Here is a 16,478-nt window from a genome sequence, read left to right as displayed (position 1 = left end):
GGGAGTTATTTATATTTTAAGTTTTCTCCTTTCCTTTGTTCCACAAAAAATCATAATTATTTGTACTATGTAATATTTTGCATTTCGTGTGATTGATCTGTTTTAGAAAAAAAAGCTTCCCTCTCACATGTATTTCTTTGTAATAATACATAATATGCATGTGCGAATTTCTGTATTTACAATGTAAACCATGAACCACATTTGCCTTATCGTAATTCATTCGAATTGAGACAAGAGCGAATTCCACGTCCAGCACAATTGCTGTGCCCAACCTATTGTGCCATTGGTTATTTTTGCATTGAAAAACCCAGTGCTGAATAACCAAAATGTTTACCAGCCATTGAACCAACTCTTAAGTGGCACAGTACTTGATTCATCATAGTTAAGAAATATGAGTAATGCTAAGACACTGTAGACTTTAAGTTGTATGACTGTTGAGTACCTGAATGTTGCAAGTGGCATGTACAGAATCTAAAAATAAAGGGAGATATGCAATTTTCATCATAAACTTTGAATATTTGTGTGCTAGATATTTTGCATATTCTGGATCCTAATAACCTACCAGTAAATTTTTAAATTCTTCATCAACGTGCCCATTTATTTTTGTTGAAGATATGAGGGTCACTATTTATATTTTGAGCCTTGGCAACACTGATTGAAGTTAGGCGCGATTTGACGTTTGCACGGAATCGTCTGGCATTATTGACCATAACGTACTTCAAATGTTTTGTCAATAGCTTCATTTGTGTTGTTTATGTTGCCTTGGAGATTGCGCGACAACAATGAAATGGAATTAACTCGTGAACATTTTCGTGCGATGATTTTTTACGATTTTCGACGTGGATTATCAAGACAAGAGTGCATCGATCAACTTACTTCCACATTTGGCGATGAAGCCCCATCCTTTGCCACTGTGAAACGCTGGTATAACGAATTTAATCATGGCTGCTATTCGCTCACCGACGAGATTCGCGAAGGTCGTCCAAAATCAGTTGTTGTTCAAGAAAACATTGATGCTGTGCAAAACCTAATACTGCAAGATCGTCATGTGACATACTGTGAGATGGAGGCAACCATAGGCATTAGTTCCACCAGCATATATAAAATATTACATGATCATTTAGCTGTGAGAAAGGTATGTTCTCGTTGGATCCCACACAATTTGACAAAAACTGAAAAAGACGCTCGCGTCAATTGGTGCAAACAAATGCTCAATAAATACAATCGTGGTGCTTCAAAAGACGTATATAAGATTGTAACAGGTGACGAATCATGGATATATGCATATGAGCTGGAACGTAAACAGCAGTCGACTGTATGGGTGTTTCAAGATGAACCCAATCCAACAAAAGTTGTTCATGCTCGAAGCACATCGAAACAAATGGTCGCCTGTTTTTTCGGGAAAACTGGTCATGTGGCAACTGTGCCTTTAGAGGAACGTAGAACGGTCAACTCTGAATGGTACACAACAATTTGTTTGCCAGAGGTCTTCGGTCAAATACGGAAAACAAACAAACGCCGTCGGATCATTCTTCATCAAGACAAGACCAGCTGTCACACATCTAGTCTAACAACCGACTTTATGAACAGTCAAAAAATCGAATTGATGGGTCATCCGCCGTACAGTCCTGATTTGGCACCCAATGACTTCTTCTTTTTCCCGAATGTCAAGAATAAATTGCATGGGCAACGATTTTCGTCGGCGAAAGATGCCGTTGATGCGTTCAAAAACCATATTATGGAGGTGTCTCAAGAAGATTGGAAAAACTACTTTGACAAATGGTTCGAACGAATGCAAAAGTGTATTGACCATAAAGGAGAATACTTCGAAAAACAATAAAGCAGTTGTCAATGCCAAATTCCTGTTTTTTCATTGTTAGGCTCAAAATATAAATAGTGACCCTCGTAACTTTTATTGTTATGAGATATTAAAATTGAATTATGCCAGAGTGGAAAGTGTTAACAACAGTATTACTCAGTTTTCAGCTTGGTCAGTAATTTGTGTTTTTAATGATGGTTTAACTGGAATCGGGGATTTTTAATTTCCCTCATTATTGCATCTTTTGGGAACACATGGCAACTTTTCAGTTGGAAGGCAATTTTTTTTTAGTTCAGTTACAGATAAGACATTCTCTTTATAATTTATCCTAATGTAGTAGTAATTATATGGTATTGATAACATAACCCAACTATGAAAGTGCTTCTTGAGCACTGCTTGTTTGTACACTCCTCTTTAGTTAAAGTGGCACATACTACAACTGTCCAACCTAACAAAATGTGCCACTTCATGTAAACAGGAGTGTACATGCTCGAAAAATTAATATAATTTAAAGGCCATATTGATTTTTCTTTCTTACCATGTTATGCTGCAAAACAACCTTTGTTTACATTAATGTTATTTTTTTTTAGAACAGAATGAAAGACAGTGGAGATGTTAAATACCATGTATTTTTCTTAATGAAAACCTCACTTTCATTTTAAAATAGGCCTACTAATTTATATATTGCCAATATTTTTTTTTAGATATATTTTGGTAAAATAAGTCTGTAATTTTGATCCTTTGACTAGTTTCCACTTCTCATTGTGTATTTTCTTTTCCAGCCCCTGTTGGTTGCTCTGAATAAGGTGGATATCATACGACTTGATGAATTAGATGAGGACAGGCTTAAAGCGTTAGCCCCCATCAGGGACGAGGGAATTCCTATGCATGAGATGAGCACCATATCAGAAGAAGGTGTAATGACAATAAAACAGGAGGTACTTACATTTCCTTACATAAAGAATTTAGCAAAAGGAGTAAAGCCAGTGGCATCGCGTGCTGTTCACATACGGGTGTTCACAATAATTTTTTTATACTGAATGGAGATTTACTCCTCTCCCTTGTAACTTCATCTTCAATTGAAAAAGTAGGAATAACAGTTCAACTTATTTTCAACTATTTCCCACAAAAATCACGCTATATTTGAAGTAACACATTTTTTTTATTCAATTAATACCCTTTTAATTACGCAATTTACAATTAGTAATGGTTAGTGCAACCTAATTAGTATAACATGCAATCTCAGGTATGTACAATGCAAGACTACCATACTTCGCAATCTACTTTCTATTACACCGACCATATGTTAACCAACCACATTCATTCAGCATTGAAAGCACGTGCATCGTTAGCGGGACAGAGGGGAGGACGCGTCCAGTCCAGAAAAAAAATATTTTGTATGTAAGATATTTGGGAATTATACAGAATGACCTCGCCCCGCCCACAATAACTCGGTTGGGATGCTTATGATCAATGTGACATTCCATATGTTCCTTCTTCCCTCGTGTTTCGTATTTTCCTTCCTAGCATCATTTTGCCATTGTTCAGAGAGATTGAATTTTGACCATTTAATGCAAGGGTTCTCAAATTTCTTTGCTTCACGGGGCCCTTAGCGTTTCAAGATTTTTCCGCGGCGCCCAGAATGTAGCCCTCTCTAACACTTGCATCAGTCAGTTACTTGTAAGATTGCATGCCTTAAGTTAAAAATTAAACACGTATTTCAAATTCAGAAACATTTCATATGTAAAAATGTACTAAATAAGCACATATTTGAAACATCCATAGCACTGACTAACAATTCAGTGAAAATATTGGAACATTTCGCAGCACCCCTGCGCCCCTCAGGATGCCGCGGCACACTCTTATTATTAACATATTTACCCGTCGTTGCCTTCTAATCGAGGGGTCCTCGGTTCGATACCCGTGGAGGAACTTAGTTATTCGAATCCCACTTAAAACTGTAGGTCCAGTCCCGATTAGTCTTACTGAGCATAAATTGGACTTAAAACACCAAAAAAATTAATCAAACATATTTACCATCCTTGATCTTATGCATTGCACGAAACTAATCCTTCCAGAGGCAGTCTTTTTGTATAGCTATGTGCAAATGGTAACAAACGCCCAGAATGTGTCCTTTGCCCATCCATGCTTCGAGTGAATTGTTCAATTACAAGAACTGTCCGATGAAAAAAGAATAACAATTCTCTTTTAGATATATTAAAATATTTTTTAAATGTATCTATTACAAACAAGACTACTTACTGATTTGTCCGAATAAGTGGCCAAAGAACACACTCTAAATATGCACTTTCAATTATACATTTGCACATGAACTCCCTCCTGAAGGATAACCGGCCGAAACTTATAATTGAGCTCTAGATATTACACAGAAAAAAATAAAATTCTCACTGTGGGTCGAGTAATTGAACGCCACACACCGACGCACAATGCACTTAATAATGATATCAAGAGAAACTAAATTCTACATTATGCTGGCACTTACCTTTATAGAGGATACAGTTCCTTTAGTAATTTCTGTTGCAACCACTGTGGTGAATTTTACTTGTATTTTACCTCTTGTACAATGTAGAGGTCCGGCTGGTGAGGGCCCATCCTTTTTACTTCAGTTCGTTCTGCTTCGCTCATTCGCGAAAATGGAGTTTCTTTCAAACTCCTAACAGTATTCATAGTGTACAAAACACAACACTACACTACACACACGGCACAACACACACACACACGCACGCACGTCTGGAAGCCAATGCGCATAAGGTCACCCAACCGCTTGCCAATAGATATCGCGCTCTCCAACAGTCGACACCACTCTAACCGCGTTTTGCCGGTTGCCGCCAAAGAGCATAGGCTTTTTTATTGCCCCGCAAAAGGAAGGGAACTTGACCTTTCCAAAAATAACGTGTCCCTTGCAGGTCTCCCACAGCAACAGTGTTGCCAACAACTGAAACGCAGAAGTTGCTAAATCTTCAACATGCGCTAAAAGTTGCTGAATCAAATTTACTGGTGAAAAATGCAAAATATATTTTTAAAAAGTGCTGTAAAGAACAACTTACATCAGGTTTATTCCAACCAATAAATTAAATTTCAATGTTTGTGCGTTTATATGTACATTAAAAAAATACTTAATTTCAAATGAGAATTTATGCATATTTCATTTTAACTTTCTAACTTCAAAGAAGAAAATATTATGTGTAGCAAAAATGCATCTCTAGTATTCTGAAAGTTATATTTTGTTCTTCACAATAAGCATATTCCAATAACGTAGAGAATAGTAAAAATAATTTACTAACATCAATTAAATTTTTTTACGGTAACAGCTATTTAGGCCTAGGACTCCATACTATTCTGAGTATAGTTACCATAAAAATGCGCGTTCAATTGATGTAAATGTAGTCGGCACTTTCCTTTGCAATTTAATTCGGTGAGAGTTCTTCTTTTTTTTGCATTAAAAACGTCGATTACTAAAAAAAAGTTGCACAGTCTGAATGGCCCTTAGCCGCACATGCGCAAATCATATAAACCTTGAAAGATATGTAACTCCTGCAGACTAGTTTCTAAAGAAAAGTCGCGCGTCACTATTCCGTGAACTTTAGCGCCCACTGGAATTTAAAATCCACCAGGTTTAGCGACTTCACACTAAAGTTTGCAACTATGTAGTGCAGCCCGTCTCGAGTCCCCCTAGGCATGCCTTGTATATGCTGCACTCTGGTGCCGAATGCAAGAAGTATTGCCGCTTGAAAATCCGGGCTCCCAGCACCATATGTTCGCACAGACCAGTGAACACTTCCGCGGTATAGTGGCCAACAGCCCGTTAGCTGCCAGTTCACAACACACAACACAGCAATTGTGTTCATCGCAACCGTGCAACACAGGAGTCAGTGTTACCAACTATCTAAAAAAGTTATCAGACGTGAAAGACGTCAACTCCGAGTAAATTGTGTGTATATATTCGAACATCAAAAAAGTATTTTTTTCAATTAAATATATGTGTGTGTGTGTGCATTTAATATGTACGTAATTTAAAACATATACATGAGTGTTCACGTGCTCATGCGAACATTATCACGCGACGCGCCTGAGTAAAGCTACATGTAATGTAGTGAATTAGCACTCATTTATTTTTTTCCCTTTCTCTCTACCTTTCAGTGTGTTTCTTTCCCCCTCTTTTATTGCTTATCATCTACAAAGTTGGTTGTGAGGAAAGTAAAAGAAGTATTATTTATTTATTTCTGTTTTTTACACATGACGAAGGTAACATGTCTTTTTTCCACTTAACCATCTACTTTGATATTGTCTTACATCTGTTTGCTAATCAAATAGAAAAAAAAAGCAATACAATTTTTAAATGAGCTCATAGAGACATGCCCACCGTTTTACACACAACCGTACAAGCAAGTACATAACATCATGCTTAAACATAGTCGAAAACAGTTTACATTAATGATAATTCATTTTAAATACTGTAGTTCTTCGAATTGAAGACGCCATCGAATCTAAGGTGCACCTGAATTTTCGCCTAATTTTTTCAGAAAAAAAATCTTCGAATTTAAGGTGCAGGAATATGCACAAAGACGTTCATATTTTAACCTTTGTGGTTTGTGGTGTTTATTTAAACATTTATATGGTACATATTTATTTGTTTACAAATACCTATACGGCACTTTGCCTTGCAACATTGGTAACTTCTGTTGTTACATTCTTTTGTTTATTTAAACATCTATAGGGTACATGTTTATTTGTTTACAAATACGGTATACGGTACTTTACCTTGCAACATCGGTAACTTCTGTTTTTACACAATTGTTTTGTCAATCAGTCTCTTCACTTTCACCATCACTCTCGCCATCAGCAGAAGAATCCATTGCAGGGCTCAGGTCAGAATCAGGTTTACTTGTATGCTCCCACAACAGGTTCTCCTCTGATCAATTGAGAGCATTGGTCAGGCTACACTTCTTGAAAGATTGTATTATGGTATTAGCAGGGACCTCTTCCCAGGCATCGGAAATCCAGTGAGCAATCGTGGAAGTAGATCTTCCCTGATGGTGTGAAGGTGTGGTCTTCAGATGTCAACCAAGCTTCGTACCGCTTACGCACATTAGCTTTGAATGGTTTGTTGATTAACACGTCCAGAGGCTGTAGTTGGCTCGTCATGCCTCCTGGAATTACAACTCTCAGCTAACAAAGTTTTCATGCCTTCCGTGATGTGGCCCTGAAATGAATCCAGAACAAGCATGCTTCGTTTGCACAGAAGAGCTCCGGGTCATCTTTTCCTCACACTTTTCACCCAGTTTTTCATGAGCATTTTTTTGTGCACGAAGAAGTACGTCCTTCGGGAACACCTCGTTCTTTGGTATTGCTTTTCTGTTCGGCACAATGTACGGCGGTAGCTTATGGCCATCACCTGTGACACAAAGTAACAGTGACTCTCTGTTTCTCATATCCAGTCATTTTAATACGGACCTCACAGGCACCTCTCTGATTAATTGTGTAATTTCGTGGCATGTCGAAATACACTGGTGTTTCATCTGCATTGTCTATTTGTCCCAGACTGTAATTGTACGATTTTTGTAACTTGATAACATGACGTTGGAATTTAACGAGCTTATCTTCAAAATCAGCCAGTAATTTCTGACAAATTGTTGTTCTCCTTCACATAGCTAGCCCAGTTCTCCTCATAAATTTGTCACACAAGAATGCCACGTGTTCTTGCAACATCCAAAGCATTAAGTGATAACTACTCTCGAGTTACAGGCAAACCTGCTGATCTTCGCTCCCTCACGAACTTCATTTCATAAGTGGACTTAAAACAACAACTTAACTCAAACTCCCATATATGAATAAGGTAAATGAACTACAGCATAGAGTTTGCAAGTTTTGCAGACACCCACAGTTTGGAAGGCTGGCAGTCTTGCATAAACTTACAGGAGAAATGTGGAAACACAACACAAGTTCCGTGAGGGATAGGTTGTGAGCATAGGAACAGATTCAAACATAGGTGAATTGCATTTTTCCTCAATGGAGAAGCAGTACAATTGAAAAGTAAGCATGAAGAAATTTGTAAATGAATCCAAACTGGGGTTCAGCCCCTTTTAACCTTTCATGGAACATACAGAAAGCAACAAATGCATGAAAATATTGTGAGAGAGCTTTGGAAAAATTATGCAATTGGCGTTTGCCCAGCCTATTCTCAGTGGACACTACTGATGTATACAAAATATGGCTAAATATTTTGGTTTCTTCCAGGCATGTGAGAGACTACTCAGCTTCCGTGTGGAGAAGAAAATGAGCAGCAAGAAGACTGAAAATATTCTTAACAGGCTGCATGTGGCTATGCCCACTCCAAGGGACGATGTTGAAAGACCTCCTTTCATACCAGGTATATCAGTAAATAAATTTTTCATGGCTTGTGTTTATGAAATGCATGGATGGGCTGATGGAAAATTCTGAAAACCCAATATTATACTTATATGATATAAAATAATCATTTCAAGAGGAATTAGTGTTGCCAGGAGTCTGTATGTGGGCTCTGACCCTCACGGGTTGATGCACCATGGGTAATTATTATTATTTATTATTGTTAATAATGAACACTTACAGTGTTTTATTAGTATATTGGACATATACAGGGTGTCAAGTGGAAATTCTTTGAATTATATGTGAATTTTCTTTGTAGATGCGAAAAATTGCAGCATCTATTATCCAAATCCCCTGATCACTAGAAATTCATAAAGAATCTGGTAGCTATTGTTAGATTAAGATGGCCAGACGTCCGTCCCGTATTAGCCAGTACAGTCCCTTGTTTTGTGTTTGTTCCCTATTTTTTTTAAAAAAAAACAACATAAAATGGGATGTCAAAGTGTTCCTTTTTGTGACAATGACTTATCATAGCATAGAATTACTGCAACAATACTAGACCTTCTCTACTATTACCATGAACTATGGCATAGTAACATTCAGTCATTTAAATGGAAGCTGGAAAAAACATCACCTACTGATAGTTGGGTAGAAATTATTTCAATGTCAACAATGTGCCACATTCCAATTTTCTTAAAATATTTGAGTTTCTGTTCTGTTTACCTGGAACTGTGTAAAATTTTTGCAAAATGTTATTTGAATGGAAGGATATAGTGAAGAAGATCCATTCATCATCAAGATATGAATGACTTCTAATTCTAAAGATACCATATTATATAAGTTATTTACACAGTATTTATTTAGTTTTAAAATGCAAGTATTTAAAACAACAATTTTTTGCATTAAAACATGTACGTTTTGTTGTTCTGTTTTTCCTTCAGGAAAATATGAGAAATGTCCTTTTTTGTTGTTTTAATAATCTTGTCATGTTAGATTCATGTATGGTCACTGTCCATCTAAGGTATGTGTGCATGCGTGCACATGTTTATATTTTGTTGCCATGCACTGTGGCAGATTGGTCAGTGCAGCATGCTACAATGCACAGGTTCGAATCCCGACCAGGGCATGGGCATTCTTTGCCCCTTCATAAATTTCATATCATGATTCATCCTCATCTTCACGATTAGCCAAAAGTGGCAGAAAAGCGAAGTAAAATAAACCAAACCAATCAGTCAATCAAACTTATATATCTTGTTAGCGTAAGCTTGAGAATGTTTTGGGAACCAGAACAAAATGTCACTATAAGAATGAAAAACACATTAAGAGTAATATATATTGTATTATTTTATCTTATACAAGAGTGGTTATGCAAACTTTTCAGGAGAATATTGAGGAACTTCTGTTTTTACATTTAGAGCAAAATTCCAAGAAATCTTCAATTTATCTGAATGACATTTTCTTTAAAAAGTATGAAATATCCCTGTTAAAGTGTATAATGAAAATTACAATGCTTCAGGAAATCATTGCCAATATATGTCTCAATATCTCTTTCAGTCCATTCAAATTATTTTCTTTTCCAGAGCAAGCCCTGAAGCCGAAAAATGAAGTGAGCAGGATCAGGAGAAAACTGGAGCGAGAGATTGAAATGGAATTGGGTGACGACTATGTGCTTGATCTGAAGAAGAACTACGATATACCAGATGAGTACAAGTATGATATTATTCCTGAATTCTGGCAAGGGAGGAACCTTGCAGATTACATTGATCCAGATATATTAAAGGTACCTTTATATTATCATTTATCCTCGAGCAACAAGTGTAGATTTATTAAAATTATATGTGGCTTAAAAGCTAAGTTATATGACACGTTTCAGAGCATACTGAGTTGCGAACCATGTGTGCTTTGGGATATTCTTGACAACTACTTAACTGTATTTTCATTTATTTCATACATTGGTAAGTATTTATAAAAATTAGTTCCAAAGCAATATCACTTTCAACAAATACATAAAAATTGCAACAATTTAAAGTACTACAGGACATTTCAAGTTTAATATATAAATTTTCCATTGCAAGTTTTGTTTTGAAATAATTGCACATGAGGTAATCACTCAATCAGAAAATTATTTTCTGGACATAATATTGATGTAGAAATATTGAAAATTGTGTATTTTTCATAATTTCCAGGATATGTTGACTGGAAAACTGGTGCATATCATTTTGTCAGACCCCAAAACAGTATTGTCTTAGTGCCCCCCCTCCCCTCCCAATCTTGGGTGGTTGGAATTTTTTTTTTAATGAATATTCAGTGTCTCTAATTGTGCATTATAAAATGAAATAAACGAACGTGTCAAATTGTACGAGGGAAGGCTGATAAATATTGTGCTTTACCCAGAAAAAAGTTGAGCTAGGAAGCTGTAACTGCCACACTATTCTACATATTCCCCCAGGAAGTCAATGCCCTTGCGAAATCTGTCCTGCAGCTTCTTAAATCCCTGCAAATAAAATTCTTCCGACTGCTGGTGTAACCACTCATTTGCAGCATTAGTTGCCTCCTGAACACTCCCAAATCGGTGTCCCCTTAGGTGTTTTTTCAGATGGGAGTCAGCAAATAGGCTGGATGGGGGTCAGTGTCACCATTGTTTTACCTGCAGTGTGTGGCGAGACATTGTCATGCAACAGGATGATGCCTTTGGAGCTCTTTTCTGGAGGTGCTGCCTTTTCACTTTGGACCTGAACGACAAAGGGAAGTTAAAATCATAGGAAGTCAGTTTTTGCACCTATAGAAGAATTTACCAGTACCCCCTGCAAATTTGAACCTCCTAGCTCATTTTTTTCTGGGTAAAACTCAATACTTATCAGCCTCCCTTCGTAATAAAAAATTGTACATAATTATAATAATGATGTGTACATTATCATCTCAGTGATGTGGTCTACATTGTTATGTCATTTTGTTCAGACCTAATTTTATCCTGTTAACTTTTTTATGTTTTTCTATCTTTTATCAATCTGATCTTAGATTTACTGCCATTTTAATATTGTCCTGATGAAGACTAATGTTAATTAGTGGAGACCACAGTAGGATATATAAAAATTGTTTTTACAATTAGGTAATTAATCCGGTAACATGGACAGTTGTGAAGAATTTTAAATGAAAATTTACTTTGCAGGACATAATTTTGGAGAGTAAATCTCAATTTAATGAGTTTAAACTAAAAGCTAGTCTTTCACATGTTGCCAACCCGATGGCTGACTGTGTTAGGTGGTCGAATTTTGATCTTGCCACCAAAGTTCCCAGATTAGAGTCAGGCATGGATGTTCTTTGAAGGTGTTCCTTTAGCAATTTCATCTAATCAACATCCATCTTAATTGTTGTGATTAGTCGTTATTTTGAGGTAATAATGTATGCCTTTATTGTAGAAATTGGAGGAATTGGAGAAGGAAGAGCAGATGAGAATAGAGGCTGGAGTTTACGATATTCCAAACTACGAGGAGGATGAAACTATAAAGGAGATCCGTCGCCTTGCTAAAAAGATCCGAGAAAAGATAGCCATCAACAAACAGGTTGCCAGGCTGAAAACGAACATCTCGAAGCCTATCATACCAAGGTCAAGTGCAGCACGTGTCCGTGACAGATCTGCTTCTCGTCTGCGTAAGGAGATGGAGGATCTCGGTGTTGATATGTCTGGCACAAAGAATGTAAGTTTATCATTATTATTAATAAGTTTTGTGAGCAATATGTTAGAACTACACCTTAGGCTCATTGTCAATCAGATATTCTCTGTGACACACTTCATAATTCAACCAATTTTTTTTTTAAAAATAAAAAATGCTTTTACTAATAGTTCTGTTTTATCTGTAAATCTTGCATATAGTTGGAATTTTGTTCGCTCATAGTCAATGTGAAGATGAATCAAAATTTCAGTGTCTTTAAAATGTAACCTGTAAGGATGCAAAACATTTTCTTTTATGGGGGTGACTAATCATCCTGAGCCTCTGTTCTTCTGCAGCAGCCCTAGCAATGTGAGACGTGTGTGGTGGTGCATTAACATGCAACACTTTCACCCATTACCTGTCATTAGTCCCAGTCTTCTGGTGAATAGCAGGATGCAATTCGACCAAAGTTTCTGATCGTGGTATTTCTGGGACGGAACTTGATCAGCAGTGGGCCTCTGCAGTCCCAAAAAATAGCAACAGCTTTCGTCTTAATTTTTCAACTTTTGCCTTCTTGGGTGGAGGAGAACTCTTGTCCTTCCACTGCATAGAAGCCTTGATTAGTTTTGGGGTCATAATAGTGTACCCATGTCTCATCCCAGGTTACTAGGTCAGACAGAATTTTTTTTGTTCTCACCAATTCCAAATTTTCATTCGAAATGTCAACCCGATCTTGCATTTAAAGCGGTGTGAGCAACTTTGGCACCCACCGTGCAGATAGTTTTCTTACAAAATCCTCTGTCAAGCATCTGGTGAATTGCAGGTTTCAGAAGGCCCATTGTCTGCACTAATTCAGACAGTTTTAAACTTCTGTCATTACTACTTCATCTAATTTTTTTTAAGGTTTTCTGGAATTCTGACAGTTCTCGATGATGATGAAGCTAGTTCATATAGAATGGATTTTCTTTCTCTCTTGAACTCGTTAACCCAGTTGTAAACAGTGGCAAGGAAAGGGAAGTGTCCGTGCATACCTTGACCAAACGGGTGTGGATGGCCTTAGGTGCAAGCCCTTCTTGCATGAAAAACTCGATCACCGCTTGCTGTTCAGTCATAATTTAGTCGCAAGGGTTACGTTCCACAGTCCCAGTAATTACCTAGAAAGAGATAGCAGCATGTAAAAGATTGAGTATTACTGGGACCACAAATAATGTGTGATTATATAAAATAGGGGTTCAACTGTATTCATTTATATTTTATCATTGCCACAGTAATTGCAGAAATTTTCTCTGTAGGTGGCAAGTAAACAGTGACGTGCACTGAGGAGTAGCTAGTCTAGCAGAGATAGATTAATCAATCTCGCATCTCTAATTATTTTCAAATCACAATATTTATTGTCTTGTTAAAGCCACAGTTCATATGCAACACTTTCTTTTTCACGCGCGCCTCGTCCCTCAGTGGGATCCGCGGGCAAAAGTGGCCTAGCTCGCTCTTCTTCCGCCTTAGCAGTTCCAGGTAGAAACGGGTTTCCGAAGGAAAAGGGAAGATTTCTGCCTCTACCTCCATTGTCTCATTCTCCCCGCTGCAATGATTGAAAGCCCGTGCTTTCAGGTCCCCCAGTCTATCTCCTATAGGACAGATAGGGGATTGGTTTCCATTCGATTCCCTTGTAAATCATCTAAAGAACTCAAGGGAAAATTTTCTGCAGTACTTATGATCTCTGTATTTACACAACATTTTACACGTTGTACAATATGTATGTATAATATGGGATGTAGTTTTATTATTTATGAAATGGGAACGTGTTATGTGCAGACAATAATGTTATGCTTTTTTTATTTTATTTTATTTTATTTTATTAAATATGGAATATATAATGATTAAATTACAAATATTTGCTCAGGCTCTCTCTCGCTCTCGTTTTAGTTGTGTGTTTTTTTATACGTATACTAATCTCTTGGCCTCCAACGGATGTATTTATTTGGGCAAGAGAACGCACATTCATATTGTTGTTGGTTTGGTTTATTTTACTTCGCTTTTCTGCAACATTTGGTTATTGCGAAAATGAGGATGATGTGATGAAATTAATGAAAGAACCTCGAACAATCCAGGCCGGGATTCGAACCCGTGATGAGCGTGCATTCTTGTTCCTGTGTTGTACTCTGCAGTGAATAATGAAATAATTTGATATGAAAAATGTATCTCAGAACTCAAGAAGCCAAATGAATATTATTGAAGAAACTACAAAAAGTGTGTTTTGTTACCTGTTTTAATTCTGTGCATAAAGTGTACTTAAAACACCAAATCAACCAACCGTGGGGGAGTGGTTATCACAGCGCGCTACCTCACCAGGAGTTCCGGGTTCAAACTCCGACCTGGGCATGGGGGTTCTTTGTGTTTGTCCCTTCATTAATTTATCGTATCATCTTCGTAATTAACCAAATGTGATTAAAAAGCGACGCTAAGTAACAAAAATCAAATCAAATCATTGATTGATTGCTTGATTTGGTTTATTTTACTTCGCTTTTCCGCCACTTTTGGCTAATCGCGAAGATGATACAATATAATTGATGAAGGGACACACTCAAAGAATGCCCATGGCCAAGCCGAGATTCGAACCCAGGATCTCTCGTTTAGTAGTCAAATCAAATCTTTTTTATTTTCAAATGGGGTGGGAGTTACGTGTACTTTTTTTAGTACTCATTCATCATTTTGCAATCTTTTCCTGTTATTGATGTTCTATTTTTAGGAATACTGGGCCCTAAATGGGGGAAATTATGAGCCACCAACCCCCCCTTGAGCACGCCACTGATTGCTACCCCAAGTATCGACGTCACCGCACGTCACTGCAAGTAAATAAATAAAATTTTAGCTATCATTGCTTCACAAACTATGTGAGTTAAAAACATAAAACTTTGTTCTGTGTTGAGCATCTTTATTAATGCATGGATGTGTCCTTTATTTTCAGGCTAACTTCAAGAGGGCAAGGAGCCGAAGCAGGTCCTTGTCTCGTCCTCCAATGAAACGACTTCGTACAGACTCTGAGGGTCGATCAAGAAGTTCTTCAAGACCTCCACGGGATGAAATGGGCGTGAAGGATGTTGCTGTGAGTTTTCCTTGGCAAATTGCCATATCTGTTACATAGTTTGTATTGAAAGAAAAGTGATGCAGAAGAATCTCTCTGAACATGCACACACACACACACACACACACACACACACACACACACACACACACACACACACACACAGTTTCTTCACCAAAGTGTAGTTAAATTTTGGTAAGGAATGTCCACCAGGATCTGTTTATATATTCCTAGTTTCCAGACAGTGTTCACTTTAAGAGAGGAGATATGGGTAAGTCTCCAAAATTCCAGAAGGGCCTGTTTGTCAGACTAGATTTTGGTACAAAAATGGGTAAATTTCGGGATCAAAAGCAGTATATAAAATGCCATTTTGATGTTAAAATGCTGAATATAACCCTAAATTAAATATTAAAAACTACACTTATTACTCAAAAGAAACATTTTGCTTTTAATAGCACATTTATGTAGTTATCGGAGTATTAAGTTTAATGCTGTGTAAAGGAGCAAATCTTAGCTTTTCAAATATTTACAGCAGAATTAATAAATGTTCTGTATTTGCATAACTCACAGGATAATTCATTAATAATAATAAATAATAAAGTGTTGCATGGTAAATAATACTATAAATTTTGTGTTTTAAGAGTTTGCTCCTGGGAGGGTGAGAGAGAAAGAGAGAATAAAAAAATCCCCCCTCTCCTTCTCTTCTGGATTCCTTTTCTTTTCCCCCTTTTTTCAAAGAGAGAGAGGAGAGAGAGGGTAAGAATGAAAAGTGGTTCTCTCTCTCTCTCTCTCTCTCTGTTTTGCAGTTTATTTCGCATCATTTCGTGACAAGACATGGTAGGAAAATCCACCTCGCAGCTTTCAAAAACATGAAAAATAAACATTAACAGTGTGTTATTTCACATTTCATGTTTTTGTCAAAAACTAAATAGTTAAGCAATATCTTCCTGATTGGCATGTGAACACTTTCTCTATTTGTTCCTTATGGTAATGAAATGTTAAATCTCTATTTCAGATGAAGGTGAAATTGAAGAAGATAGCAACAAAGGCACTTGCAAAGAAGATTAACAACAGGGGCCTCAAAGGAGAATCTGACAGGTTCATCGGCAATAAAATGCCCAAGCATTTGTTTTCTGGGAAGCGTGGAATTGGAAAGACACAGAGGAGATAACTGCACTCAGCTGTTAGCCTTCAGTTTATTTATCAATCTTCATGTACTATATTGTTGGAATTGTTTTGAACAGTTCATAAACAATTCATTGAATTTGATGCTTTTTGTTAGTCTTATGTCATACCCAGACCTTATTTCTTCCTTTCGAAACCTTAGATTCCACTTAGGGGTCATTTTTCTAACCATGTTTGCCTATGCAACACGTTATTCACCAGTTAACTGTAAGGTTATGATATTCATGTAAAGTAGTGAAGGTTTGAGAACACTTGCAAGCAGGATAGCTCCAAGTGCATTGCGTGGATGCAAGTGTCGAGGTGGAAAGACTTTGATGAGACCAGGTTTTTCAAGGCTTGTTGAAATGAGACAGGCTTCTTTAAAGTTGAA

The 16,478-nt window shown here is 37.1% G+C and overlaps 1 protein-coding gene across 1 annotated transcript in view; it reads left to right on the top strand.

Annotated features, from left to right (window-relative positions):
- Nucleotides 1–16,192, top strand: part of Non1 (nucleolar GTP-binding protein 1) — a 33,552-nt gene extending 17,360 nt beyond the window's left edge. The window contains exons 8-13 of the mRNA XM_083142551.1: nucleotides 2,602–2,757; nucleotides 8,078–8,210; nucleotides 9,769–9,968; nucleotides 11,608–11,886; nucleotides 14,807–14,944; nucleotides 15,939–16,192. Coding sequence (XP_082998677.1) covers nucleotides 2,602–2,757; nucleotides 8,078–8,210; nucleotides 9,769–9,968; nucleotides 11,608–11,886; nucleotides 14,807–14,944; nucleotides 15,939–16,094 — 1,062 coding nt within the window. The 3' untranslated portion in view covers nucleotides 16,095–16,192. The remainder of the gene's footprint in view (nucleotides 1–2,601; nucleotides 2,758–8,077; nucleotides 8,211–9,768; nucleotides 9,969–11,607; nucleotides 11,887–14,806; nucleotides 14,945–15,938) is intronic.
- Nucleotides 16,193–16,478: the final 286 nt, after the last annotated feature.

The sequence above is a fragment of the Lepisma saccharinum genome, chromosome 21 (genome assembly GCF_977018435.1).
Source record: "Lepisma saccharinum chromosome 21, izLepSacc3.1, whole genome shotgun sequence".
In the NCBI taxonomy this organism is placed as follows: domain Eukaryota; kingdom Metazoa; phylum Arthropoda; class Insecta; order Zygentoma; family Lepismatidae; genus Lepisma; species Lepisma saccharinum.
Note: the sequence above shows the minus strand (reverse complement) of the source record. Positions and strands in the feature narration are given on the sequence as shown.